This window comes from Astatotilapia calliptera, chromosome 20, assembly GCF_900246225.1.
Source record: "Astatotilapia calliptera chromosome 20, fAstCal1.2, whole genome shotgun sequence".
In the NCBI taxonomy this organism is placed as follows: domain Eukaryota; kingdom Metazoa; phylum Chordata; class Actinopteri; order Cichliformes; family Cichlidae; genus Astatotilapia; species Astatotilapia calliptera.
The window spans coordinates 21,157,404-21,185,076 of record NC_039321.1 but is presented as its reverse complement, the minus strand read 5'-3'; the positions used below and the strand labels follow the sequence as shown (position 1 = coordinate 21,185,076).

The 27,673-nt window shown below is 41.6% G+C and overlaps 3 protein-coding genes across 3 annotated transcripts in view; 2 read left to right on the top strand and 1 right to left on the bottom strand.

Moving 5' to 3' along the window:
• The window catches only part of ano11 (anoctamin 11), a 29,768-nt gene extending 19,921 nt beyond the window's left edge, over positions 1 to 9,847 (top strand). The window contains exon 23 of the mRNA XM_026153843.1: positions 9,776 to 9,847. Coding sequence (XP_026009628.1) covers positions 9,776 to 9,831 — 56 coding nt within the window. The 3' untranslated portion in view covers positions 9,832 to 9,847. The remainder of the gene's footprint in view (positions 1 to 9,775) is intronic.
• On the top strand, positions 9,782 to 17,280 carry arhgef19 (Rho guanine nucleotide exchange factor (GEF) 19). The gene is made up of 15 exons (XM_026153842.1): positions 9,782 to 10,484; positions 10,581 to 11,075; positions 11,667 to 11,799; positions 11,882 to 11,967; positions 12,074 to 12,330; positions 12,424 to 12,584; positions 12,694 to 12,846; positions 13,098 to 13,227; positions 13,380 to 13,454; positions 13,543 to 13,632; positions 13,723 to 13,886; positions 14,809 to 14,967; positions 15,056 to 15,135; positions 15,225 to 15,329; positions 15,454 to 17,280. Exons 1-15 carry the CDS (start codon positions 9,797 to 9,799, stop codon positions 15,606 to 15,608), a joined length of 2,931 nt encoding a protein of 976 aa, XP_026009627.1. The 5' UTR covers positions 9,782 to 9,796; the 3' UTR covers positions 15,609 to 17,280.
• A 5-nt stretch (positions 17,281 to 17,285) lies between these two features.
• On the bottom strand, positions 17,286 to 27,526 carry LOC113013161 (uncharacterized). Its single transcript, XM_026153845.1, has 11 exons — positions 26,745 to 27,526; positions 24,531 to 24,636; positions 23,801 to 23,947; positions 23,458 to 23,544; positions 22,327 to 22,414; positions 22,099 to 22,235; positions 21,863 to 22,009; positions 19,737 to 19,823; positions 19,222 to 19,297; positions 19,034 to 19,110; positions 17,286 to 17,797 (listed from the first exon to the last, which is right to left on the bottom strand). Exons 1-11 carry the CDS (start codon positions 26,837 to 26,839, stop codon positions 17,666 to 17,668), a joined length of 1,179 nt encoding a protein of 392 aa, XP_026009630.1. The 5' UTR covers positions 26,840 to 27,526; the 3' UTR covers positions 17,286 to 17,665.
• Positions 27,527 to 27,673: the final 147 nt, after the last annotated feature.

Here is a 27,673-nt window from a genome sequence, read left to right as displayed (position 1 = left end):
GACTAAGTGCGTTGTCATGTGAGTTGACGGCTGCCGATGATGATGGCGATGACGACGATGATGATGTGTATGGATAGTCTGGAGATTCATATTTTGACTGGAGCACAATTAGATAGTTGTGAGCGGTTTTGTGGATTATCTGATTTACTGCGGTGTGTTTGTCTCGAATGAGCCATATGCACATCATACGGGCAGAAAGTGTAAATCAGGACCTTGGACTGTTTTACTACACTTTATTACAGGCTGGAGATCGTCTCTCTGATAATCTATCTATCTTTTTTCTCATTGGAGGGAAAGAAAGATGTTTGATGACTGACTTGTTTTTCTTTCTGACTACATTTTTTGGTCTCCCAGCAAATGACTGAAGTTCTGATTTCACTCTGCACGCCTGCTGATATCACAGATTTATAACTTTGCTTGCCGCAGGAGCCCTGCCTTTCCCCAACACTTCCTCCCCCACACAACTGCATGTCTGCAGAGCACCTGCCCCATCACCTGCCACTCAGACACTGGCTGTCTGAGTGTGTGTGTATGTCTGTGTGTGCATGTGCACATGTTTGTGTAGGTGTGTGCAAAGTTTAGGAAAGCAATCCTGGATGCCACACCTCTCGATCCTCCCACCTCACCTATCCCTGCTAACCTTGCATGCAACTGCTTCCCTGTTTACCTCATGGGATTTATAGATGTTCACAAACATTGTCATAAGTGCCTCTGCTCTGGTTTCCTCACTCACCTGTTTTCCTTAAAAACTAGGCTAAGATCACTAAGCAGCACTGACTGAGAGCAACCTGTCATTTAACCATGAGTGACACTGATATTTTAAACTTACTTGGTCATGTTCCTTTTTTTTTTTGGCTTGTGGCCTAAATAGCAGCAGTGTTAACAGCCCATAATAGCAGCCTTTTGCTCCTGCTTGTGTGATTTCGAGTTTCTTTGTTTGTCTCCTGCCTCAGCTTAGCGGTCAATTTCAGAGGAATGAGTGTGCCGAGTCATCCGGGGAATGTGGAAAAGTGTCTCCTGCGTATCATCTGGGGGTAGGGCGCCTCTCAAGTTGGACGTGAACTTGTCTTCAAAACCTGTACTCTGAAACAGGCCACCTACTGAGTTAAAAGCCTCTGCACTCAGTTAATAATGATAAGCAAGGCAATGGCTTTGATTTGTATTTAGAAACGTTTTTTTCTGAGGCAAGCAGGAGGCTCCAGCCTCGCTTTGAAAACATAAACTTTTTACTTTTTAGGCAGCAGTCCATGGCTCTGTCAGAGGGCTTTTTGGCCCATATACAAAGGTTAAAACCAACAGAATTTTGAAATCTAAACCCAGGGGCGATGTGTACAGAGCACTGCCCTGACTGCGTTGCTGCACACCTGTCTAAGACTGTAGCCCCAGGTTATTGACTTGGCCAGTGAGACGCATCGTGTGTTCACATTTGGGCTCGTGCACGATAATGCATTCTTGGGTTTGGAAGCAGTGCCCTTCATTAAAATGTTTTCTGCACATCTGTGCTCTTCAGGAAAAAAAACATAAACCAGGTGTTGCTTTCACATTCATCTGCAGCATGTCTTCTTTCCCAATTTAAAGGCCATTCAGCTCTCTTTCACACCCACTAATCCCCTCGATGCTGCTCGTATTCACAGTTTGGTTTTGAATAGTTTACAGCTTTAGCTCTCAGCTAAACACGAATCATTTCTGAATGGTCATCTCATCAGGCGTGCTCCACTTTTGCCTGATCACATTTCAAAACAACTTATAGCTTGTCCGTGCCTGTCCGCATGATAAAAGCGAGGAGCATGGGTAGGGCTCGGTGCTGAGAGATACTGTAGTTAAAAGTGCAACAGAGAGCGTGTGTGCAAACACAGGAGCTGATGAATGCGAGAGATGCAGCAGCAGTTTGGTGTAAAGTAGGTCAAACTCTCGAGAGCTCGTGGCAAAAGATCAGATTAGGAATCAAAGTGCTCTGATTGACAGTTGAAGAACTAACAAACCCCCCATCCTCCTGTTCAGCAGACAGATGTAAGCCATAAACTAAAATGAAACCAATGCAGTTGCATGAATGGCAGTCAGTTATTAGAACTCTTCTGGGCTAAAAAACAAACAAAACAAAAAAAAACATAACAAAACAAAACAACCCAGAGTAATAAATTGAAAGGATGTGGTTTGTGACAGGCTGGAGCCTCCCCCAGCTACCACTGGGTGAGAGGGAGGGTACACCTACAAGGTCGCCAGTCTGACCACACAGACACGGGGAGAACATGCACACAAAGACCCAGTCAAATGGTTGTCGAACTCAGGAGCTTCTTGCTGTGAGGCAACCTCTGCTCCACTGTGCCACTTGAAAACAAAATGTAAACTTTTATCAACAAACCAAATCATTTGTCAGGAACTATTTTCAGCTGTGGAGTAATCCGGATTAGATGTTTGAGTATTGTAGGACTGAGTTTAAACTATAGTTGTACAAAAGGGTTAGGTTTGTGTATGGGATTTTCTATGCCCCCTGAATGCACCATCGGGGTGCATGTCCGCAACTTTAGTTCAGGGACAAACGGCAGCCGAACAACGGACAGTGTGTGCGTTCATAAGACCAAACCACACACATACACACCCACACACACTCTCTCGCCCAGCTGCGGGCACATTCTCAATTGGAAATACAAAGAATGACAACTTTATTCCTGGACTCTGCCTGTTTGTTCCTCTTACATCTGAACATTTGCAAGTGTTCTGACCCGACACTCTGAAGTGATTGCTGCCAGCTCAGATTTCTTTAACCCTTCTGAACAATAGTGATTTGCTTATGTTTGTAGTAATGAATAAAGACACCCAGGAGTATCAGAGTACTGTGTTTAAAATATTTTTTAGCATGGAGGAATATGTTTTATCAGCCTCTGGATATATAGCATTGGGGTTTCTTGCTAATATTTTAAGGTGCAGTGTAAAGTGTCCTGAACTTCTTCTGTGAATTGGTGCTCAAATTAGCTAAAGAGAAAAAATATATAGGATACTAGCATTAGCTAGTCAGGTAAGAGAGTCAGTTAAATCTAATATGTATGAATATCTAAAGGCATTTATCTAGTGGTTGGAGAAAAAGAAGATATTTGAAGACTTGATGATATGTATAATGGAACGTTTACTATAAAAACGACATGCTTGCTGAATTTTAACTAATCTGATTGGGTTTAACTTTTCATATCTCCGCATAACCTGCTAAAACAGCTCTCCTTTTTTTCAAATCTCATTGCATTCTGATAACCATCCTCTGTCAGAAGGTGCTCATTATCAGATTTTCTGGATTAACAACCTGTTGGATCTTTGGCTCTCCATCTACATGGTAGCTTTTGCGACTCCTGACAAAGCACCATAATTAGATCAGGTTATTTCCATAAGTTTTGTCAATAGCTCCTTTGTGTCGTTGCTATCCTGGCTGCGTGTCTCTTGTGCATCAGCTTATCTGACTGCAGTTGTCATGGCGGATGAGTGAAGCCGGGAGTGGGGGGCAGGAGAAAGGTTAAAGGTCCAAAAGTCTTGGCGTTTATGCGTGAGATGGTCGCCATTTTTCCAGGCTGTTAAATGAGGGTTCACTGTTTGTTCATCTCTGCTAGCAGGAAGCCCACTGGCCGAGACAAGGTTAGAGAGGGCCTCTCTACATGTTGTCGGTTTCAATTAAAGGCTGGGAGTCCCTCTCTCTGCCACACGCACACAGACATTCAGCTGTACCTTTTGAGTTGTAGCTTTGTGCGATTATTAGCTGGGTTGTCAGCATGCATCTTCATAGTGTCCCAGTAGGTCATGGGTAAGTTGCCTGAGGCTTTAGGGGAGGATTAGGAGAACCCACACCATGTGTAAACATTTAGGTAACCCTCCCACTAACACCACCACTACCAACCTTCTCTGTAGCCTCCGGGGTACTCACCTGTCGCCACTGGTGGAGGCTGGAAGAAGAAGTACGAATACCAAGAAACTAAACTGCCTGACCTAAAATTCACCCATTTGCTTTAAAACTGCTGACATGTTTGATCTGACAAAAGAAATGCTGATTAGCGCGTCAACCTGGACTACTTCTTTCACTAGAATTCAGCACAGCTTAATTTTGAAAGATTAAAATGAAACACCATGAATACCACCTTATTTTCCACACACGTGTCAGTGTTGCACATTTGAAGCGGTGCACAAAATAAACCTGAACTGAGGCAAATTTCCATCAGTGCGGTTGAATTAATTTCACCTTAATTAAATGCATATTTTAAGAATCAGCCGGGAAAGTGCAACTGCACTATAGATGCGTTATCAACTGTAAGCAATCAGAAAATACTAACAGATAAATAGCAAAACACTTTCTAATGATTTAAGCCGTCATAATCATCCATAAAATGCTGTTTTTAAAACTATGGTAGCTGCACTGAAGCACAAGGTTCAATTGCAACATTAATAACAACTCCAAAGGCTGTGGTTTCAAAGATATTTACTCATTTGCTAAACATGCCTACCTCTGTAATATTCTGTTAGATCTAAATTTTCTCGACAAGTTCCCAGCTGCCTTTAACTGTTCGTATGCCAACGCATCATAATTTGCATCAAATTAGTCCTAGTTAGACATCGTTTTTTGCTCTACAGCAGCTTGTAGGATCTCATCAGAACTGAACACGCTGTGAAATATGCTGTTGCAACAACAGAATACTGCATCAGACGCTTTATGCTTTCCATTTTGAAAGCTGTTTCACATCTGTCCCAGCGCTCAATGGAAATATTTCGAAGAAAACAGAGAGCTGAGGAAGGCGCTTTTCCCTGACGCTGAATGATGTCACGTCTTGTCTCGGCAGACAGTGCTGTGCTCTTTAGCCTGCTGCTTGGCAATTAGTGGTCCGATGTGACCGAGCTGAACTGCGATCTCACACATACACGTGAGATGGTCGCACCACACTGCCAGGACACTCCACGTCTGTCTGACCAAACACACTGAGGACGGGCAGTCATGGAAAAAAGTGTGACTGTGTGTGTGTTATCTTTTCATTGTGCCTGGTTATTCATATTTCTGTCATAAGGCATCGTAACGCTGCAACCTTAAAACCTTAAATTATTGTATTTTATCACTGGCGCCTCTTATGGAGCGTTGTGTGGGTTGCAGCATCATAGCAAAGCAAAGTGTGCATTGGCCTGAAGGTTAGGAAAGTAAAGTGTTTATACTGGATCCTGATGATCAGGATTAGTTTATCTTAGTTTATCCATTCAGCCCGGCAGTGTTTTTGTTTTAAGCTCAGTTTAGTTTAAGCTGGATTCCACAGTGGCTTTAATCATTTATTGTTTAACATTTACTATATAAGCAAATGCACACTATTGTAATCTTTGCATTCTTGTAAAAAACCATATAAACATGTTTTTTTTATTGCTACTATGTCTGTGTCGTTTTTTTTAAAAAGCCGTTTTTATCCCTTGACGTTGGTTGACGGAGAGTCACAAAATGACAAAGTATCTTTATCTCTATTTATTGTTCTTAGGGTTAGTTTTGGTCTTTTTTAGTTATTATAAAATGGGGCGCTTTTATGGGGGGAAGATTCAAAGCTGTTCAGAACATTTGATAGAAACATGAGAGTCTGTGAAAGCAGCAGACCCAAAGTCGTGTAGACACCAGTCCCACAAACACAAATGCACCAGATCCTCACCGCGCTGGTGATGAAACGCTCGGTATTTTTACTTTGTTTCAGTTTGTTTGGTGAGTGCAGATCATCATTTCAGCTAGTTTCTATTTTTTGTTATTTTTAAAATGACTAGATTTTTTTTTTATTTCAGCAACTGAAAGTTTTTTACTAAACCTAGTTTTAGTCTTACTCAACGTAGAGATTTTTGTTGGGGGGTGGGGGGTGCGCCTTTATCTGACATATTGAGATAACACATTTCCAAAGAACTAAAATAATGTACATTTTTAAGTGTTATCTATTTTATCTTGACTAATCATCAACACGCTTTATTTTTCCTAGTTTGTGATGTTAGACGACATTGTCTGTTTCCGGCCAGGGAAATGGCATCAGTGAAAACTTTTTTTTTTTTGAAGAGGCTAGATCTACTCTTATACCGTTTCTTAGTTTTATGATCCCTGAAAATAAAAATCCTTTAGTTTTTGTACTTTTGGAGACCACAAGCTCAGTCTTCGTGGGCTCAGATCAGCGTTACTTCTTTCAGGCTGCGATTAATGTGCGTTCAGCTCTCTAGTGAGTATTTACAGACGCAAATGTGGAAAAGACTTAAAATAAATTACAGTGCCTGTGTTGATAGCTGGATTACTTTGGCTGTTTATTGTTGTCAGCTAGCCAGTTAGAAAAATCCCGTGGAGCTGCACCATGGCAGAAGGTAACTTTTGAATCCAAGTGGGAACTGGGAATGTATACAGCGGTTGCCGTGTTTTAGTAGATCAAAGGTCAAACACAGCGAGATAACAGCAGTAGTAAGTGCTGCGTGGGACGGGTTCATGTTGATGTTTGAATAATATCTTGATCACCAACAAGTTTGTGATAGATTTGCTTACGTGCCCATTTAAAGCAGTGCTACCTTTATACACCCTAGCATTAGTAAAATAAACAGTGTAGACATGTACATCTTCACTGTCAAAAACCACAAACAGCTCCAGCAACGAATCCATTTGTTTTAAACTCCCAGCAGCAAACATCAGACAAACTTTAATTATGCGATTACACAGCGTTTTGGCTCTGTTGACGTGCTGAATCAGCAATAGATTTATGCTCATATTCCTGCGCTTATCCCCATTAAAGGATTATTTTGAGACGTATCACAATTAAAAGTGCTCCTCGTTTGGCTGCTGGCATTAAATGCACGCCACAGCGCCACTCATTAACTTCTGTATGCAGACACGCTGTCTTAGAGCAGCCTAGTGAAATTACAGGGGGGGAAACACTGGCAGCAAAGTCCACAACAGTCACAAAATAACACCCTGCTGTGACAAGGGAAATTACACGTCTTTGGAATTGAAATTTTAATAGTGCATAGATATAATTGTATCAGGGAGAGGAATGCGCAGCACATGTAATCGGATGCTTTCATGTTTTGATAAAACACAGCAGTGGGATTTATTCTCAGCTCTTTAAATCTTTCTCTTGGTCAAATGAAAAGATGAAACTAATGCGCTGCGCAGATTTATGTTACATTTAACGTGCTGTTAAAGGCTTATGTGAACATTCATTCATTAGGATAGATTATTTCCCTTATTTGCTAGACAATGCACTATAAACGACAGCGGTAGAGAGGGTTTAGCTAATACTTGACATACACTACAGCAGGATTAGAGTATAACCAGCCAGTAATCACATGCAGATACCAGTAAGCTGGTGTCATTATGCAGCAGTGGTCGAGATGTGTTTATATGGCTCAGTGGCTGCACTATATGAGTGGATCAGTATAAGCAGTTCCCACACCCTCTCAGGTGTCCTGTGCTCAGGGCGGCCTGGCCCAGGTACACAGATAAAGGCTGCCTTTGTCTGCAGCGGGGAACAGGTAACCATTTGAGCCTGCCTACCGTGTGTGTGTGTGTGTGTGTGTGTGTGTGTGTGTGTGTGTGTGTGTGTGTGTGTGTGTGTGTGTGTGTGTGTAAGAAAGAAACAGAGAGATAGGATTGACTGGTCTGCCTACCTTTGCCACAAGAACAGGTGTGGCTTTTCAACGGCCTCATATTCACAGCATACACATCTGCGCTCAACAAAAAGGAAGGTAAACTGTGATTTCCAGTCCGTGATTCTCCAGGCAAACAGGCAACATTGCAAACATACTCTCAGTGAAAGCACGAGTGTATGCTTTTATCCACTTAAGGGACACTAGGCGCATGCCAATTACAGGTACTCAGGTTAATGGGATACATTAATGTAAAATGTAAGCTTCTCGTAAACATTTGCAGTGTGAGAATGATGATTAAACTCTAAATTACAAAAAAAACATCCCCAAATTAAAGGGTATAATTTCTGGCTACAGAGAGCCTGCACTGTGTGTGTGTGTGTGTGTGTGTGTGTGTGTGTGTGTGTGTGTGTGTGTGTGTGTGTGTGTGTGTGTGTGTGTGTGTGTGTGTGTGTGTGTGTGTGGGCTGTTGTGGAAAAATACCGATAGAAAAGTTAAAAATTAACATACAGCCCTGTATTGTCATACAGTACACTATTTTTGCACTCTGTGAGTTTACAGGAGTTTAAAATAATCAAGTGAAGCTGGATAGATTTAAAATTAAACATGCAGGCTAACATATTTTATCCTGCAGTGCTAACAAGTTATGCTGCAAGATATATATTTTTCATGAGCATTCAGTAGTTATCTTTATTAAAAATGAACAAAAAAAAGAAGTGACTGAAAACAAATGTGGCACAAATGTGAGCGTGCATGTGTGGAAAACGGTATTAGTGCTTGCAAATTTGTTTGCTACGTACAGTTTAACCAAGTGCTTCAGCCACAAGAACATATATTTTAAAAAAAAACTTGACCTGACAAAGAAATTAACTTTTTGTTATTATTGCCAAGAAAACAGAAGAATCTGGTGTGCTGCCATCGACAGCAGTGTGATTATGCCAGAACCACATGCCTAGGTTCCTGCGAGGATGTGACTTGAATATAAAAACTATTTTTTAATAATCCCTACCTCTATATCCCTCTGTGTGTGTGTGTGTGTGTGTGTGTGTGTGTGTGTGTGTGTGTGTGTGTGCGCTGTACGTTCGTGTCTGCCTTATTCTTTTCCCTAGGTGTTTAGGCCAAAAGTTGAGGATTACTTGCCCAGGAAGCAGTGTAAGCAGAGACAGAGCTCCACTGGTGTGTGTGTGTGTGTGTGTGTGTGTGTGTGTGTGTGTGTGTGTGTGTGTGTGTGTGTGTGTGTGTGTGTGTGTGTGTGTGTGTGTATAAAGAGCCTGTCAGGAGAGCTAACTTTATGACCCGCTGCTGTGTTTCAGCAGACACTCACTGTAAATAGTCAATCACTAAAGGTGCCTGCTGACAGGAAGTCAGAACAACAACCAGACTGACAGATGAGTGTAGAGCTCAGGTGAAAGGTGAGAGTGCTGACGATCTCTTCCTCCGTCTGTTCTTCTGTTGTGGTATTCTGTCTGGAGCTGCAGTGTGTGCACGTGTGTGTGGAGATGTTAAGTACAGGGGGTGAATGCTGTGTGGAGAAAAGTCCTTTAATTAGAGCAGGAAGACACTGCATCAGACTTAAATGTGCGTGCGTGCGTGCGTGTGCGCGCATGTCTGCACATGTCAGTTTCAGGGTCCTTTTTCATGGAGCTGTATATGTGCCTTTATCCTGCTGCACGAGTTGTAAAATGTGAAGAAAGGGTTTTAGAAGGTCGTTCTTGTGCCACCTCCACACAGTCGGCATCCATAAATGATCTAAATGGTTTCACAAACTTCCAGAATTTGGACTGCTGCTTATTAGAACTGAAAACACCGAAACACTCGATCGATTGTTAGGAATCCTCTGGCGACACTAAGCCAGGCTGCAAACACTGAGCCGCGTCCGACCATGTTCGATTGCAAGATAAGTGGTATGCTGCTGTAGTCATTCTGTCCAGCAAGGTGGTTGGAGGAATTATGTTTGCTCCATGTTTTTCAGATGTTACTGCAGAATTAAATGCTATTTTTTAGGCAGTTCTAAATCCTGAATGTAGATTTTCTAAATCCTTTTTTTATCCAGTCCCTTATGAGCCACTGTTTACCAAAGCTATTAACAAAGTTCCAGTCTGCAGCTCATTTGCATTTGAATTAGAAAATAAGAATTTGTGATCTTCCCTCTCTTCTTTTTTAGCTCTCATGTGCCCGTTCAGCGATGCTCCCCGGGTATGGGTTCTCACCTTTGCCTGACTTCCAGCCTCACCTTCATGCCATTCGCTGCCCAGGAGAAGCCCCCAGCATGTGGATCCCGGGCGGCTCGGCAGAGTCCCAGAGTCTGAGTGAATCCACCGAGGACAGACGTCTCATCCACATGTGTCACCACAAGCACGTTGCTGTGTGCCAGCAGGAAACGCTGGCCTTTTTTGAGCTACAGCCAACAGCGACTCACAAATTAAATGGTTTTGGCTCCTCGAGGCCGGCCATTATACCACACGCACAGTGCACAACACACTCGCAGCATCTGAATGGTTGCAGACAGACGCTAAACGAACAGAATGACACATGCAGCAGAGGCCGCAGGACAGACAGCGAGCGTGGAACAAATCTGAATTCGAACTCTCCCACACTCGCCGCAGGTGACGGCGAGCTTGAATGCCAAAATGGCAGCAGGACTCGTTCGCAGGAGGAAACTGAAAAGCCACAAACGGTCACGACAGTATGTCGTCCTCTCCACGCTGCTCTTAGCCTCCCTCTATCGTTCCCTCTGTCCTCTCTGTACACAAACAGAGACTCCTTGGAATCTCAGCTACCGTCGTCACCAGAATGTCCTGGCATTCAGGGCCCAGACTCCTGCCAGCCTCAGAGGAGAACATCACAGGCTTCCCTGAAAGAGAAATCCATCCGTGAGTGTAAACCTTTTGTTTGATTTGGCAAATTAGGCTCTAAAGCTCCTTAACATTCTTTCTTCTCATCTAATAAAGTAATTTTCTCATGCGCAGGGAGAAAGATGCAGGTTTATTCCCCAGACAGTCCGAGTGATGAATCGCTCAGCAGCCCAGTCCTGGAAGCAGACTACATCTTTCCTGGACCTTTTGCATCTTTCTTAGAGGAAGACCTCAGCGGAATATCTTCACTAGAGACCATTTCAAGTCCCTCATCCACAGACGGTGCTACGGATCTCTCAAACACCAGTCACGATGATATTTTTAATCTACCCGAAGAACCGTTGCAGATAATAGAGGACTCGATGCCATGTGTAGGAGAGGTGAGTGGCAGCATGGACACATCGATCGCCGCGGGTGGAGGGAGCTCTTTGTCACGCACCCGCCAAGGCGACCAGGAACGGCGGCGCTTCTCAGCTTCAGAGATAATATCGAGGCTTCAGCTATCGCAAAGGAAGAACTCCTTCACCTTGAAGCTGGGGAAGTCGCTCTCTGCTCGGGTAGCCTCCAGGGACAGACAGAGCTCCAGCAACCTCAACCCCAACACCGACTGTGAGTAGACAACAGTGATGGATCAATCAAGAGTTTTCCAAAGCAGCCCAACGGATTATAACAGATCAGTGAGACAAATTAAAGATGACTTAATAAGATGACTACCACAGCATGCTGCTTGGGGCAGTTTATTCATTTACTTCTTCCAAAAGTTTCAATCTTAAATGCCTATTAGAAATTTAGCATTTACTGAGCAGAGGCAAGAGTGACCACAAGCTGCAATGACTGCAGGATTCAGCCACATTAAAAGTTCTGCTGTGCTTTAAACTCGAGGGGTGAATGTTAGTGAAACAAAGCCTAACCACTCAGGCAACAATCATGAAATCATCATCTCTAATAACTTTGCTATTGCTGCCAAGCACCAAGCACAGGCTGACTGTAGAGTGTACAAACTGACAGTGATAAATAGCTTTTCCTATGTTCTCAGAAAAGAAGCCTCAGGTTAATCCTTAGTGTAAAAAGTCATGAAAAAGAAAGTACAACAGTTCTTTGTCTCCTTTATTGCATGCGGTCTATCAGAGTAGGTCTCAGAAGGTCATGTCATAAATGCCATAAATCTCACATCCACTATCTGCATTTCATTCTCCTAAGGTAAGTCAAACTCAAAGCAGCGGAGCTCAGGAGGCTCCAGTGACAGCGCTCCCCAGAGTCCCGTGGGACCAGCACCTTCCTTTCCCAGCAGTGACAATGGGATGCCTTTGCAACGCTGGAGCGCCAAGCTCGGGTAAATAGTAGCAAAAATAGTGCTACTTAAAATCTGTAAAGAATAAATCAAACATAGAGTTTCATTTCCCATCGTTTCGCAGAATGCGTAAGAAATCCATAGAGGAGGACCTGAACACACATCCATCTGTTCCTAGTTCAAATCGACTGTCACGGTTTTTACCCAGCTGTAAGTTCGCTTCACTTACTGTTTGTTTTTTCCAAAACTGTAAGATATTCCAATCTTTACAAAGTCTTACCTGTTCTTTCCTGGAACAAACTTGCTCTTTTTGCAGCGATTCTGTACCAGGAATACAGCGACGTCGCCATCAATAGAGAGATCCAGAGGCAGCAAGGGAAGGAGCCGGGCACAGAGGAGGAGGGGCTCAGGGAGGAGGGCTCTGATGGGATCCCGTCTCCATCAAATCTGTCCCCATCCAGCTCCTTTCGCTCATCGCGAGGCTCTGCTTTTGCACTGTGGCAGGATATACCTGATGTTCGAAGCAGCGGGCAGCTCGACAACTTCAGCAACGAAGAAAGGAAATTACAGGAGGTGAGTAAAATATTACGTTTCCGTCTCATTTCATCTCTATTTCACTCTTACTGCTCTTTATAAAGCTGAATTGCTGCTTTTATCTAAACTCAGGCAAAGTTTGAGCTGGTGACGTCCGAGGCGTCGTACATTCGCAGCCTGACAATCGCAGTGGACCACTTCATGCTATCACCGGAGCTCGCAGACTGCCTCGGGGCTCAGGAAAAGCAGTGGCTCTTCTCCAAGCTGCCCGAAGTCAAAGATGTCAGTGAGAGGTGAAGTAACACGCAGCTGACGTCCTTCTGTTACCCTGAGGTCGGCGTGTGCTAACATCTCCAGTATCACATCTCCTTCTCTGAGTCTCTCCTCGCTTGTTGCCTGTAGATTTCTTCAGGATCTGGAGCACAGGCTGGAAGAAGACATTCTCCGTTTCGATGTGTGCGACATCGTCCTGGACCACTGCCCGTCTCTGCGAAGGGTTTATTTACCCTATGTCACCAACCAGGCTTACCAGGAGCAGACATACCAGCGTTTGCTGTGAGTGTAGAAACACATCAGCCCCGGGAGACGTGAGCACACATCTGCACATGTGCTTGACCGCAGTGCATAAAGTCTGATTGTTGTGTGGCTGTCTGAGAGTGCTCTGGTGTATTTTCACGCCTGCATGACTTAACTTGCAGATGATTCATCTCGACTAAGAGCATGTTTTCTCAAGCTGAATTGGATGCTGGAATTTTGATTCACTTTCTCTGAAAGTCATTAAAACATTTCTCGCCCTGTCCTCTCAGGCACGAAAACCCTCGTTTCCCCGGCATCCTGGCTCGCTTGGAGGAGGACCCCATCTGCCAAAGACTTCCTCTGACCTCTTTCCTAATCCTCCCGTTTCAGAGGATCACGCGGCTTAAAATGCTAGTGGAGGTACACGCTTAAACATTCACTGCAGAATTCCAGTTGAAACCCAATCATACGGAACTGCATACAGGATAACTCTTCGTTTTCCCCTGCGATATCACCACACAAAAGTATTGTTTACTCCTTGGAACATCTTCAAAACCATCTTTACTTTTCAGAATATCTTAAAGAGGACAACACCGGGTTCCCGAGATGAGGACACCGCCACCAAAGCTTTCAATGAGCTAAAAAAGGTGGTGATTATCATCTGTAATAGCCAGTTGGACGAGTACCAGTAGTGAGACATGACAGTAATCACCATGTTGGTATTTGTCTTCTTAGATCATCAAAGAATGTAACTCCAGTGTGCAGTCGATGAAAAGGATGGAGGAACTCATCCATCTCAACAAGAAAATCCACTTTGAGGGCAAGGTGAGGGAAGCGTTTGAAGGTTCCTCTTATTATCACATTTTTGTATTTTTTTTTGTTCATTAAAGTGGAGCCTGCTTCCTTTCTTTGTAGATCTTTCCTCTTATTTCCCAGTCACGTTGGCTGGTAAAGCACGGAGAACTCCTGGAAGTAGACACTCAGACAATGAGCATCTCCGGATCAAAGCTCAAGTTACCCACCAAGCCAGTGTACCTCCACCTGTTCAATGACTGCCTGCTGCTGTCCAGGAGGAAGGAGTGAGTTACATTCAGTGTGCACACAAAGAAAAGCTGAAATATTACTCTAATGATGCATAACATGAAAAGTGCCAAAGGTGTGGCCAGAAAAATTCATCCATTTTCAGTAAACTGCAAGCGGCACACTGGCGAGGATTGCAGTTTGGGTCATTTCCACCGGTCTGTCTCAGGCAGTAGAAGTCTGTGTTGACAGTCTAACCCCGGGCCATGAATTCACGTTGCAGAGCCCCATAAATGTCGGGGTGGGGGGAGTCCAGGATGTGCTCCCGCCGCTTTGATTATTGAGATCTGGGGACTCTTTGACCGAAAGCTGCTGTTTGGTCTCTTGGTCTCATCAAGACTGATCACCCTCAGCATGAAAGTCGTCCCACTTTCACATCGAAGTTTAAGGTCCCGTGTCAAAATGGAACAAATGCAGAGGGTCATAATAGGACTTCCGCAGAGCATTAAAAAGTGGTAAAAGTGCCAGAAGCGGCTCAGATATGCATGAGAAGATGATCTTAAAGGTGGTATCTACCTAGTTTAAAGGTGTTGTTTCAGTTTGACAATTTGGTGTTTTTCCCAGACCTTTAACCCCACAGTGAGGTGATCAGGTGACTCTATTATGCTGTAGGCAGCATTTTGCTGCCATAATATTGGTTCGATTGTCCCTTTACAAGGAAGAATCCTTGCAAATCATTTCAAAGTTGTAGTGAACGCTCTTTATTGAGGAGTGGTGGAGTTTTTCCAATATTACAGGCTACACCTGCACCAAATAGGAAAAGATTGCTGCTTCATTCCTTCTGTAGAGTACCAAAACCAAGTAGAATGGGTAGGTGGTGCTAGTGGTTCAACAACTTACTGAGATGTAGTTTTATCTATGAATTTGTATATACTGCTTGCTATTGATCATTATACTAAAATGACCCATTGTCCTTTGCAGTACATGGAAGTTTATGGTGTTTGTACACGCTAAAATCGGAGAGTTGAAAGTGAAGGATCTCAGTCAGAAGCTGCAGGGGATCTCAGGCTTCATCTTCCACCTACAGCTGTGTGAAGGCCAGCAGCTCAAACATCAGATTCTGCTCAAATCACACACCGAGTGAGTGTCATGTCTTTGTCAAAAGCTTCAGTCACAGCTGGACAAGTTAAGTTGTTTAACCGCTCCTGTCGGCTTTGTGTTTGCCAAGGAGCGGGAAGCAGAGATGGATCACCGCCATGTTTCCGTCTGACCCGCTCGTAGACATCGAGCAAGCCAATGAAAATGATGGTCAGTGGAGATCTATCAGTGCAGAAAGATTTAAGGCAACACTATTCACCTCCTCATTCATGTTCTCGCTTCGTGCCTTTTCCTATTAGATATATCGCAAGTTCAGTGCATCAAAAGCTACCAGGCTCAAGAGCACGATGAGTTAACACTGGAAAAAGCTGACATTCTTCACGCCAAGACAATTACAAGTGATGGTAAGAATCGGGCAGTCTGTTTTTTTTTTTTTACCACTCCAGCCTGAACCTAAATGAACAGAACATGGATGCATTAAACACGCAGCTGTTTATTTGATGTCTAAGGGCTGCTGTGTTTCAACAGGCTGGGTGGAAGGCATCAGGCTGTCAGACGGGGAGCGGGGCTGGTTCCCCAAATGCTACGTGGAGGAAATCACAAGTCGCAGCGCGCGCCTCCGCAACCTCAGAGAAAATATCCGCATCAAATGTGTCACACAGAAACTGAAGGGAGAGCACTAACTCTTTTTAACTTGCAACTTGTCATGTGTTAAAGTTGCATTTTGAAGCTTGTGGATGATTGTTTTCTTTTTTAGATGGACGTGGGACCTCCGTAAAGTATGCAGGTGCTAAAACAAGCCAACGTGTTTTGATTGTTATCCCCGTGGTTGACATTAGCAGTTTCCTTTGGCACACTAGCTCCAGAAAGAGAGTGCAAAGCTTCTAATGCTCATTTTCCATTTGTAGTTTAGACTTTCCACACGTAAGACTGTAAACTACACAGGGGGATTACTTTATGCATGATTCGGTACCATTTTTACAGGCTGGAAAGAATGAAGAATGTGGTTTAAATATGTGCACGTTCATCACCAGAGGTAGTAAATGTAAGCATCACTAAGCAAGTCTGTCACTGTTTTTCTATCATGGCTCATGTGGGGCACAATCTTACTTTGGGCTGTCTCCTGGCCTCTGTGGGGTGCTGCAGGTTCACTCTTCTAATAATCAGAAATGTGCTTGATGCGGGTGCTGCTTCTGAGATGCCTCAGGACACACCACAGGCAGTTTTTTCACATTCATATCTTCACGTGATATACGATTTTTTTACCAGTGCAACAGCGCATTATTTCCATCTACACCCTAAAGTGATAAGAATTTGGTCAAACATGCTTACCTCTTTACTAGAGGATGATACCTTTTTATCTGGACATGATCTGCAGTACCCATGCTGTGATGAAGTGCTTTCAGGACGGTATTTTAGAAATGAAACAAGTCGTAGGGTTTAATACCGGTTACACTGTATCCACATATGTAGCCAAACCCTGATATATTGTGTGTATTCCTCTGTGCCATAGACTTCCACTTTTGTTCAGAATCCACTGGTGACATCTCTAATTTGTCAGTCGCACCATGACTGGTGTACAACAACATAACATTGAAACATCTACTCCTGTTTTAGTAACATCTGCATGAAGTCAAAGCCGCAGCGAGCAGCTGTTGACCTATAAAACCAGGAACTGAAAAACCTACCAGTTTCACCTTGTCGGGCATTTACATTAACCATCCATGTGGTAAATGTGAACGTTTAGCGTTACATGTAATCATTTTAAAAACTTTTTTGACCCAAATTAGCAATATAATTGATTATACCGTTATACTAGAAATACTGAAAAAAAAACTGCTTGCATACACTAAGCACTAACTTGCGTATAGGTCTCCATCCTTCAAATTATTTTGTGTAAAAATTCACAAGTGACCAATAGCACAGTGTGACTGAGCTGAAAGCTGTTGTTAATGAACCACTTTAATTAAGATTCCAGTGTAAATTCATCCAGCGGCACATGAAATGTTTGTAACACAGCTTATTTCTGTATCTCACTTCTTAGTTTTAATTTAAACTGTTGCAGTTGCAGTATGTGTATTTATAGTTACTCCTCTAGCTGGTTCCTCTCTAAGGAGATTCTGATGTAAATGTGTTTTCCGATAAAATGGGTTTGTGTATAAAGAGCAAAACGTTATGACTGTAATTTATATGAACTAAGATTTGACAAATACTATTGTATAAATATGACATTTGGAGTCAGTTTAATTCCCAACGCCACAGTAATTACAAGCGCTGTCAGACACTGGATGTTTTCTGGATTTCTGCACATTACTGTAAATGTTTTGCCTCTGAAATAAACAGATCCTTACAATATGTTGTTTGGAATTAAACTTTTTTAAATAGTTTATTTTGAAAAGGTAAAACAAAGCTACATACAGGTATTTACAGTTTATTCACCCCTAAGTTTAAGCTATTTTTGAGACTCTACAGTTTCTACATCTAACATTTCTTCAGGTCTGATCTGCTCTGAAACTGGGTCAAGGACTAGTTTACGCTCGAACATGAATACTGGCTTTAAGTGCTGTGTTCTGTCTGTTCACAGTGACAAAATCAACCAAATATATCAAAGATTAGAACGAGAAGTCTTCACTGCTCTGCCTCCATGTTGTGGCACATACGAGACATATGTACAAATTATCTACATGTTTCAAATTTATGATTACAGTGACGTTTGAGGCTCTTCCTCCCGTCTGAGGAATCAGCCGCGTCCATTGATGTGATATGGGTCGGCTGCTAGCATTGGTTCCTGGGACTCCTTCCTGTTCCTCTGCAGCTTTGGCATTATCGGAGGTGGCGGTTGACTCACAGTAACATGGTTGCTTCTGTCTGGCTGCAAATTAAAAAGAAAATCTTGTTTATGCAAATATGCCGCACGGTTAAAGCACCACACGTCATGTTCTGCATGACAAGCAGTTTTTCTTGCATCTAGAAAAACAACGGACTTTAAAAAGCCTGTGCTTAAGGAGTGTCCAAATAAACATTTTTTATATCTTCTGCTTTCAGAGTTGCTGAATATAGCTGCATGAATGTGCTTTTAATCTCAAACAAGTTCATACAAGTTGATTTTCATACCAAACTAAAACAAGTGACTACCACACATAAGCCTAAACTATGCAGAAATGTGATCGGTCAGTTCATAGAAAGTTTTCTTCTAGAAAGTATTTTATTATGCAGCTACTTTACAACTGCTAAGGAAACGTACCGTTTAATGCCACAATTTTCTTGAATGTTTATGTCCTCCTGCTCTTGGCAAACCATTTAGGCCAAAAAAACTCTTTGTTGGTCACTTCATTAGATATACATGTTCAACTGCTTGTTAACACACATATCTAATCAGCAAATCACCTTTAGGCATGTGGACATGTTCAAGATGACTTGCAAACTAAACATCAGAATGGGGAATAAAGGTGATTTAAACTGGATTTTCCATTATAACCATCTCGAGGGATTATAGAGAATGATCCTAGAAGGAGAAAATGTCTTTGATGCCAAAGGCCAGCGCAGACCGGCCAGACTGCTTCAAGCATGGAAATAACCACTAGTTACAACCGATGTATGCAGAAGACCATCTCTGAAAGCAGCAGCAGAAGACCGCAACAGGTGCCACTCGTGTCGACTAAGAAAAGAAAAACGAGGCTACATTTCACAAGTTGTGCCTTCTATTGTCCACAGTTGTGCAAATGTGTGATGCTATAATGTTAACATGGAACAAAATCTCCGACGAATGTTTCCATCACTCTGTTGAATTTATGCCATGAAGAACTAGCAAGGTGTACCCAATGAAGTGTCCGGTGAATGAGTATTGCTGGCTGATAAAGTGTTACATGGCAGTTTTTTAAATTAATTTGCAGAAAAGTATTTTTAAAATTTCTTTATTTTTCACTCATTTAAATAAAAAGCACATAATAATGTTTAAAATTAAACCTACACAAACTGGCTGCAAACGATCACCTTCCCTGTGACTCCCTCATCTCTCCTGACCTGTTTAGCCTCTTTCACTGTTACAGCCCATACATTATTCTTTAATGGTTCATTAAACATGTATAATCATACAATCATGTCTAACCTGTTGTAACTGAAAAATCCAGTTCTGATAATCCTCCATGCAGGTACAAGAGACCTGCAGCGGCTCCACCAGTTCACCTAAATCCAAACAAAAACAGTGATTATATGAAATGAATCACATATTTATTTTTGCCCTTCCAACGCTGCATTTAACTAAAAATACAAAGATACCACGTGTGTAGAGTGTACCTATCAGTTCAAACTCCAGCCGTCCAGGCAAGGCTGACCTCTCAACTGCTTTGACACTTTGTCGGGGCAACCTTCCCTGTTAGAATGACAGAAAAGACAAGTTGTTTTCTAGATGCTGCTTTAAAGGTTTTAACAACAGGTGAGCTGGGCTTCTGTCCTTAAAGACAGATAACCATATAAACAACATCTCCTCTCACATCATACGCAGTCGAAAGTCTAAAAGCTCAGCCAGAAACTAAACATGTAGAGCAGTCTGAAGCCTGAGCATCCACTTCTCTAACAGTGTATATATAAATACGAGCGAAAATGAAGAAAGAATAGTTAGTTCATCATTTTGGAAATAATTTTCTACTACAAAGATACTGAATGATGAAGGCAGAAAGTTTGAACTACCATGTTACCTACCAAAATAACAAGGAACATGTCATAATTACTGGGACACTGGGAAGTTTTGCTGTCACAGCAGCAGAAAAGGTGTTATTATGGATTTTTCCCACAGAGTAATTTTGCAGTACCTCATATCTTATAGTCAGGCGCTTGTTGTCAACAGATAGAAGCACGATGTCTTGAGGGAAGAGAACCATCAGTCTTTCTTGGAGACCCTAAAAGAACAAAGCCAGCATGCCTTGGTTACTGTATGTGAGCATACTCACATTTCCTGTTATACCGTGTTATCAAAGGAGCTTGCAAAGAAAAGCATCTGGACTTCTTTAAGTTGCTTGAAGACGTTTCACCTCTCATCCGAGAAGCTTCTTCAGTTCTAAAGTCAACTGGTGGAGAGTCCCAGATTTAAACCTAAAGAAGTCCAGACATTTTTCTTTGCAAGCTCCTTTGACTACCATGACCTGGATGACTGAGAACCTTCACAGACATATACCGTGTTATATTTCCAATTTAAAGGACGATCACATTAATTTTTTCTAGGATTTTTATCCGCTTTTGTTGTCTTTTGAAAAGACTTTTTGTGCATTGAGCAGCTTTATGGAAATTCTTGCACATGTTCATTTGAGATAATCTGAACAAAGAACAACACTAATCTGAATCTCACTTCTGCCCATGACAGGGACAGAGAAGTGACTTGTTGAAGATACCCTGAACTTCTCTGTCAGTAAGTGCAGCTGTTTTTGCCGCTGTAAGCCTCTGTGATCTGGGGTTATCTCTGTCTATGTTACCTGCTGTTTATGCTGCTGATAGCCACTGTTAGTGGCTGTTAGTCTCTGTTATCTGGGATTAATCTATGTTAGTTGCTGTTAGCTGATGTTAGTCTCTGCTACCTACTGTTTAGCTTCTGTTAGCCACAGTTAGCAGCTGTTAGCTGGCTTTCGAGATACTTTTTTGAAGTAGATCTAACTCGGACACTTGTGAATAAACTCTCATATGATGTGAATGAGAATGTATATCAACCTGTTTATCTGAAGAAAACTGTGTTTTTTCTTTTTGTTTGTTTTTAGAACACTCCACCCTAACATTAGCTGACATAATGTTAGCTTATAACCAGCTGTTGTTGTTGTTGTTTAGCCGGCCTGTTGGCAGCTGTCTGGAGGGCAGGGTCATATGTCTAATCTGCTGGAAATAAATAATTGAGAAAATATCATGAATAAATAAGCATATTTAAGTTTTTGTGTGTTAAAACACCCATATTTTGGTTCAAGAGATGATGCTTGATTTGATGATGTAGAGAATGACGTTTTATCCAGACGCCGGTCACATTCTTTATGATAAAACACAGCTATGATCTGTCATATGGTGAGTCTGCATTCGTATGCCTATGAGTTTTAACATGTCCTACGCAGGTGGCTGGTCTCTAGTCATATATAAAACGCAGTTATGCGGAATAGCGATGTCTATCTCAACAACTGTATTCAAGATGGTGGGAGGACTGTATTTTTAATTGGATTAATTCTAAGTTTATGAGATTGCATTAAGTTGTTGGAAGATCGAATTACACACGTATCAATGTATATTTATGAGAACTCATAGCTGAAAAGAGTGAAAACTGCTACATGGTGATAGAGAACAAGGTTGCACATCCTTTTTCTTAGGAGCTGAGGGGAAATATGTGCTCTTGTCAATTATGGTTCAACTTGCATCATGTGGTAAATGTAGAAGGAAAGAGTACTGAAAATAGGGTCTTTACACTTTTCTGAGGCCTTTAAGAAGTCAGAAGAAAATGTCTTTCCATGCTGAAAGACAGCATGTATACATCATGTTCATTGCATTCATATATTGTATGAATGCAATGAACATGATTTTAACAAGACTTTCCAGTTGTGGTTTGTCATAAGTTAGTTGCACAATGTTAATGTCATAGTTACCCAATCCTTTTTTACCGTGAATGAGAACTCAGAGCAGTCTTATTATTAATTTGCAAGCAATTTTTTTGGTTCCCTATGATGGCTTCATCATTTCCCCAAAGACTATTTTATAATTCTAATAAAACAAGATAATTTTTATTAGGATTTAAAAAAGAAGTCAAGTTTCTATTTAATGATCTAAATGGAAATTGCCTACCGTCTAATTTTGGTGATTTTTGTGCCCGCCAAACAGTTGATCATCTTTAGTTTAATATGTCAACACACAAAAAATGTTTTAAAAATATGTTACAGAAAACTTTCAGAGGACGTTGAAGAGTATTTACTACCTGTCTCTGTGTGTTGATGATGTGGACAATAGATACGTAGCTCGGCTGACCCATGTGCTGTATGGGCGAGCCCTCCCATTGCCATATTGGAGCTTGTAGTAAGTATTTTTTCAGTTCTTCTCTTTTCCAGTTCTCATCACACGGTAACTAGAAGAGAAATATGTGCACAGTGTATTTTACTGACATGTAACTACAATACTTTGGTAACCAGATGCAGTGCAACAGTTAGTCAGTACTAGATAGGAGAGAGCGCAGTGGGAGGGACTCATGGGTTGGATCATGGCCTTGTATCTCCTGTCTTCTGCGTGCTGCATCCATTTCTGTAGGTCTGCCGCACTGGCACACGTGAACACCTTGGAGTCCATCACTGGACCTGGATAGAAGAAGGAACAGCATAAACCATGCTTAGTTTTTCACACTGCTTTGCACGTCTTAGTGGAACTCTGTAATTTCCACGGACTCACTGCTGATTTCAAACATGTGTGGCGAATGTGACGCGTCCAAGTCCAGAGAGACAACTTGGAAGGAAAGTCCAGAAAGGGGAAGAATGCCCTGCAAGATAAACGAAGACAAACTTAAAGAAATGAATAACACCGACGATTAGATTCCTGTATTAAGATTGCAGTGCAGAAATTGCCTGACAACAAAAACCCAACATTTAAGAATTTAGGACATTGATCCCTAAAAGTTCCTGCAGATTTATTGTGTTTCTACACTTTCAAAACATAATTCACCCTACAAAGTTTGGAGATTTTCATCAAAAAAAAGTGAAAGGTGTTTGGGAAGGCGGCAGGCACAGTGGATCTGAATAGCTGCATTATAGACGTTTGACAGTATATTTGGGGTTTGACCCATAGCTGGAAATAAAAACTTAAATCATTCTATTTTCACCTTTTGCAACTTGGAAGTAAAATTCTAACCTGTTTGAATGCAGCTTGATGCAGGGTATTATGACTAGGGTCTAAAGTTACAGTATACAGTTTTCTGATCACAAGAGACAATTTAATAAGTTAATGAATTAATTTTTCATTATTAATAAAGCCAATGTGTGAAAAAAAGGCATGTGCATGTACAACACAAGGATCTAAAGAGCCTTCCATTAGGTGACCTCAGTAGCCTGGGAGGGGTAAGGTTTCACAGTGGCTTCAGCAGTGGTAATGTCCCATGCCTTTTCCCAAACCTTGGTTCATGTGATGACGTAAAAGGCTAGTACTGGGTCAACAACCCCCTCATAAGGAACAACCCCCACTAGAATTTAAATACACATGCATGTAGTGTATGATCACACTTTTAAGCTGATATCATGTTTAAAAGGTTTGTTGTTTATGTCGACCAGTTTGGCTTGGGGTCCTCATAGAATGAGTTAAAAATGCTCTGTTGTAGCTGTTTTCTGCAGGGCACAAATGACAGCCCGTGATTTAATTTCCAACCCCCCGCAGCTTTATTATTAACACCCACTTTTAGTTTTATGTTACACTACACTAATCCAATAAAGGTTTTCACTTCTGTGAAAAAATATGTTTACTTCAGTTTTCCAGTGATCGTCTGCTAACATAGCATTTCTAACCACACGTCTTAAAAAGTATAAAGAATACCTCATAAACAAAGTCTTGCCGAGAGTGGTCCAGAGAAAGGATGAGTAGGTGGAAAGAGAACAAAACCAGGAAGTGTTCTTGGGTTTCCTGCAGAGGCACAATTCACAGGATTTAATCATTTTCACTGCTTTTTTAAAAGGGCCACATAAACACATGTGTGGGTGCTAAGTGACTTGTTTATGATATTTAACTAATTTATAACTAATTAAACTAATTTAAATGTGATTTTTCTTATTGCAGCAATTTTTTTCATTTTATTTTGTTGCTCATTTTAGTTTAGTCTAAATCCAAGGACTGTCTCACACATTAAATTTCTCACTCCTTTTGTGTGTTACCATATTACCTGTGTGTAGCTGATGTAGAGAGACACCAGTGAGGAGTGGATGATCTCTCCATACATGTGGGCAGCTTGGCCCTCCCAGCCCCTGATTGGCTGTTGGGAGTATATCCTTTGGTGGAGCTCATCTCTGCTCTTTCCCCACAGCACCACCTAGAGACACAAAAATATATCACCCCATGTCTGTGGCTCATTTCATGTGTCTTATTTTTGTCTGTCTTTGACAGCAGTGTTAAAAGATGCAAGGTTTTCTCTTAAATAGAGAGAATTTAAAAAAAAATTCTAGTGGGTGGCCATTTCCCCCTTCCCACTATCTCGTATCACTGTATTTATTTATAGTCAGTATTAACACATGCATTACACAGCAAACCTGAATGTATTTCACCATTGCAAGGCTTGAATCACTGTCTTTAGGCAAACTTTGTGTGTGTCTTTAGGGAACAAATACAGAGGTAAAGTGTAAGAGTTGAATCAAGTCTGAGAACAAAGCTGTGTCTAGCAATGTTTCCTCTCTTGTATATTTCCTGTAAAGTTTGAATCACACCAAAGGGGAATGCAGAATATGTCACCGTTGCATTGGAAATTCCTACAGCGCACGAGGTCTCGTCTCACCCCGGCTGAGCACTACAAGTGTTAATTCAGACTCAACCACACAGCATGCTCTGACCTTGAAAAGTGCACGATCAAAGTGTCAAGATGTTTATTTGTCAAGTACACAGCACACACACATAGCAACCTCTTGTTCCAGGTGTGGTATTGAAGGTCTGCGTGGTGGCTGGGGCTGCTCGTCTCTGCTGTTCCTCACAGACAGCTGAAGTCTGGTTTCTCCCAGGCTCCACACACTGAAAACAAACACGCACTCTTGCTCAGTGAAGGTACAAACACTTTAATGCATTAGTCATAACTGTACTGACAATTAGCATACATGCCAAAATGGTCGATTTTTGAGTATAGTCATGCAGAGCTGAAAGGAAGTAGATATGATTTCATATTATTGTTTGAGAAGTAAGTTAAATTTTGACTTTGGACCATTCACATTTTAAAATAATTCTAATTTATCTAATACTGGGCCATGAAACAATTGAACAATTTGTGCCTGTTATGGCCATAAGAGGGTTATCCTCTCTCTTAGAGCAGGCTGACTACTTGTATTTGTAGGGAAATAATAATAGGTCCTTGTAATTGAAATATACAATAGTTTTTAAGAACATTGTAAAATGGCTAAGCACAAGCATTGTCCACATTGCCAGAAATTTAAATCAATGTATAAATATATGTTTGATAGATTGATTGAGGGGGAGCATTAAGCTACAAGAGGTGTTTTCAGTATAGATATTTTTGTATGTTTTACATAATGTTGTTATATAATGTATTAAACCTACCCAGGAACTAGCTAACTATATGACTGAGCTATAAATGTGTGATAGGGTCGGAGTTCATAAGTGTTGGTTCCTCCTGCTCATTTTTGAGCACTAGAGGACTTTATTTTTCTTCATGTATATGCTCTATTTAGTTCTATTTTGTATATATGACCACATGCTTGAAAACCGTCAATCAATCAAAACTCATTTTCTGAGAAAGATATCAAATGACTGAGGCAGGTGGTATAACCATATATAACATATAACCACATAATGCTGGCCTGGTATGGCCACAGTATAGACACCTTCTAAAGGCTGTTTCCGGCAGGATGACATGCCATAACACAAAGTTTAAACAGGTTTCGTGAACACAACAATGACTTCACACACAGTTCAACTTCACATTTTATATTATGATTGTGTAATATAATTACTGAGTGCATTCAAGAAGCCATGTAAATAAACCTGGAACTCTGAAACAACACAAAAACAATCATGGCTGGGGAAATAAAGTCAAGTTTAATAATAAACGGACTTGAAGTTGTTATTACTGTTAGATATTTACTGATCTAACTCATCTGGTGATTAAACGTTATAGCTGTTTTTGTTATTATCATACTAGTGACGGCACTAGTTAAGCCGGTTCTCCTGAAATTGCATTATTTTCTTGTATATAAACAAGGTCAGCATCAGTATACTGAGCCAGTCAGTAGCTAGCAAGCGCACATTCTAAGACATCTTTGAAACACACACTTTTGTGTGTGTTATGAAATACAAACATAAGTGGCTTGCCTGATAAGCAGTTATAATTAAAGAGCTACACATAAGGAGCAGAAGCTCCTGCAGTGATTAGCTTCTGCTAATCCCCCAGCCTTTGAATGAGAGGGGATTTGTCCCGCCCTTACTCTGTATTAAACCCCTCCATGCTTCAACCATTGTCTTATAGTAATCTGCTAATCACATCAGTGCAGCATCACTGAGCACCCAAGTTCATGTTGAGTAAATAGGAGCCAATTAGCTCTCCTGTCTTGTGTCTCCATGAGGTGCTGATGGGCAGAAATCGAACGCGTGTCATTGGTTGTTCTGCAGTTTTTGTTTTCTTTTTCTTGTTGGATTTAAATCTAGTTTTAAAGTTTAAAGTGCTCTGTGTGACAACACATCCTGTTACTGTAAAGCCAAGCATGTAGTGTGTGGTATATCCTGTACATGATAACACTGAATATGCTGCAGTGCTGAAAAGGATTATGCTTGCGTTTTACATTATCACCTTAAAAATGTCAAGAATGAAATGCCACAGAAAACCGCATGTGTTGAAAGAGAAGCAGCTCTCTTTTCACTTTACAGCCTGCCACCGCTTCCTCCAAAACACAGAAAAACCACATTTAAAGTGACTGTAGAGATACACTCAAAAAAATACTGAGTGAAATTCACACGTTGCCGTTCTGTTAACTGTTATTTATATATTTATATATATATATTTATATAGTTAACTTTTTGTTGCAGGATCAAAATACAGTGAAATAAAATTGTTTGTTTTATTTTTTGAACAGCTCCTAGCTTCAAACACTAATCTTGCATTTGTGTCTTACCCTAAATTGTCTCCAGAGAGTTCCAGGAGCTCAATCTCATCAGGGCCCACCTCGTCCACTCCAGTATGCCTCTGGGTCACACTGCAGCATCCCATGACGGAGAAGGAGTCTGTCCCTCTTTACCTCGTCTCAGCTTCTGTTCCACACACTGAGCACCATCTGTCTAGACAATCATCCAAACAGTTTGTGCGTGCCTCATTAAAACCAAAGAGATAGCAAAAAAATGGGGGGGTGGGTTTAGAAGAGGATATTGTGCACAGGAGCAGGGGATGAGGAGGCGGTCTGCTGCTAAGCTCTAGTTCCCCCTTTTTGCCAGCATTCAGTGTGTATTTCCACAGAGCCCCGAAAAAAAAAAGCTTTTGAAGAGGAATTGAAGACAAAAGTGGCAGGTTTTTGTTGAATCGCAGCGTAGTAGTTGTTCCTTCCTTCCTGTCAGTTGGCCGTCGGCAGATGACTGAGCAGCTTCCTATTTTACACTCTGAACTTACGCTGGGAACCTGCTGATGTATCAGCATGATAAATAAAAACTGTTTTGTCACAAAAAGACGAGCCGACCAGATGAAGGTCAAAAACTATCATACCTCCTGAAGTTGATAAGACAAGCTCCCTCCTTGTTGTGAAACGTGTGGAAGCAGTTATCTTATTGGGAAAGATGGGGCCATGCCTGTCTAGTTTACATGCGCTGAACTTGACTCTGAGTAGCCAAGAGAGATAATTATGAGTTATGACACAGAGAGGTAAAGGGCTGCAGTCAAAACAAGCTACAACAACTGTAGAGTGGAGCCTTGCGTTGATCTTCCTGGTTAAAGTTGCAGTAAGGTGGTGGGAGGGTTTGCACACAATCACGTCTGAGTGACTTTCCACAGATCAGAAGCTGCTCTGCTGATGCAACTTCATGTCAGATGACTCACTGATGCATTTTCTACCAG

Bases quoted from the DNA above. Each gene is read 5' to 3' on its own strand.
- arhgef19 (XM_026153842.1), top strand. From the start codon at position 9,797: ATGCTCCCCGGGTATGGGTTCTCACCTTTGCCTGACTTCCAGCCTCAC. The intron at 11,800-11,881 runs GTAAATAGTAGC...ATCGTTTCGCAG, and splicing joins CGCTGGAGCGCCAAGCTCGG to AATGCGTAAGAAATCCATAG. The intron at 12,847-13,097 runs GTGAGTGTAGAA...CTGTCCTCTCAG, and splicing joins CAGACATACCAGCGTTTGCT to GCACGAAAACCCTCGTTTCC.
- LOC113013161 (XM_026153845.1), bottom strand. From the start codon at position 26,839: ATGGGATGCTGCAGTGTGACCCAGAGGCATACTGGAGTGGACGAGGTG. The intron at 22,415-23,457 runs GTATTCTTTATA...TTTATCTTGCAG, and splicing joins GGCAAGACTTTGTTTATGAG to GGCATTCTTCCCCTTTCTGG. The intron at 19,111-19,221 runs GTACACTCTACA...GTTTGGATTTAG, and splicing joins GCTGGAGTTTGAACTGATAG to GTGAACTGGTGGAGCCGCTG.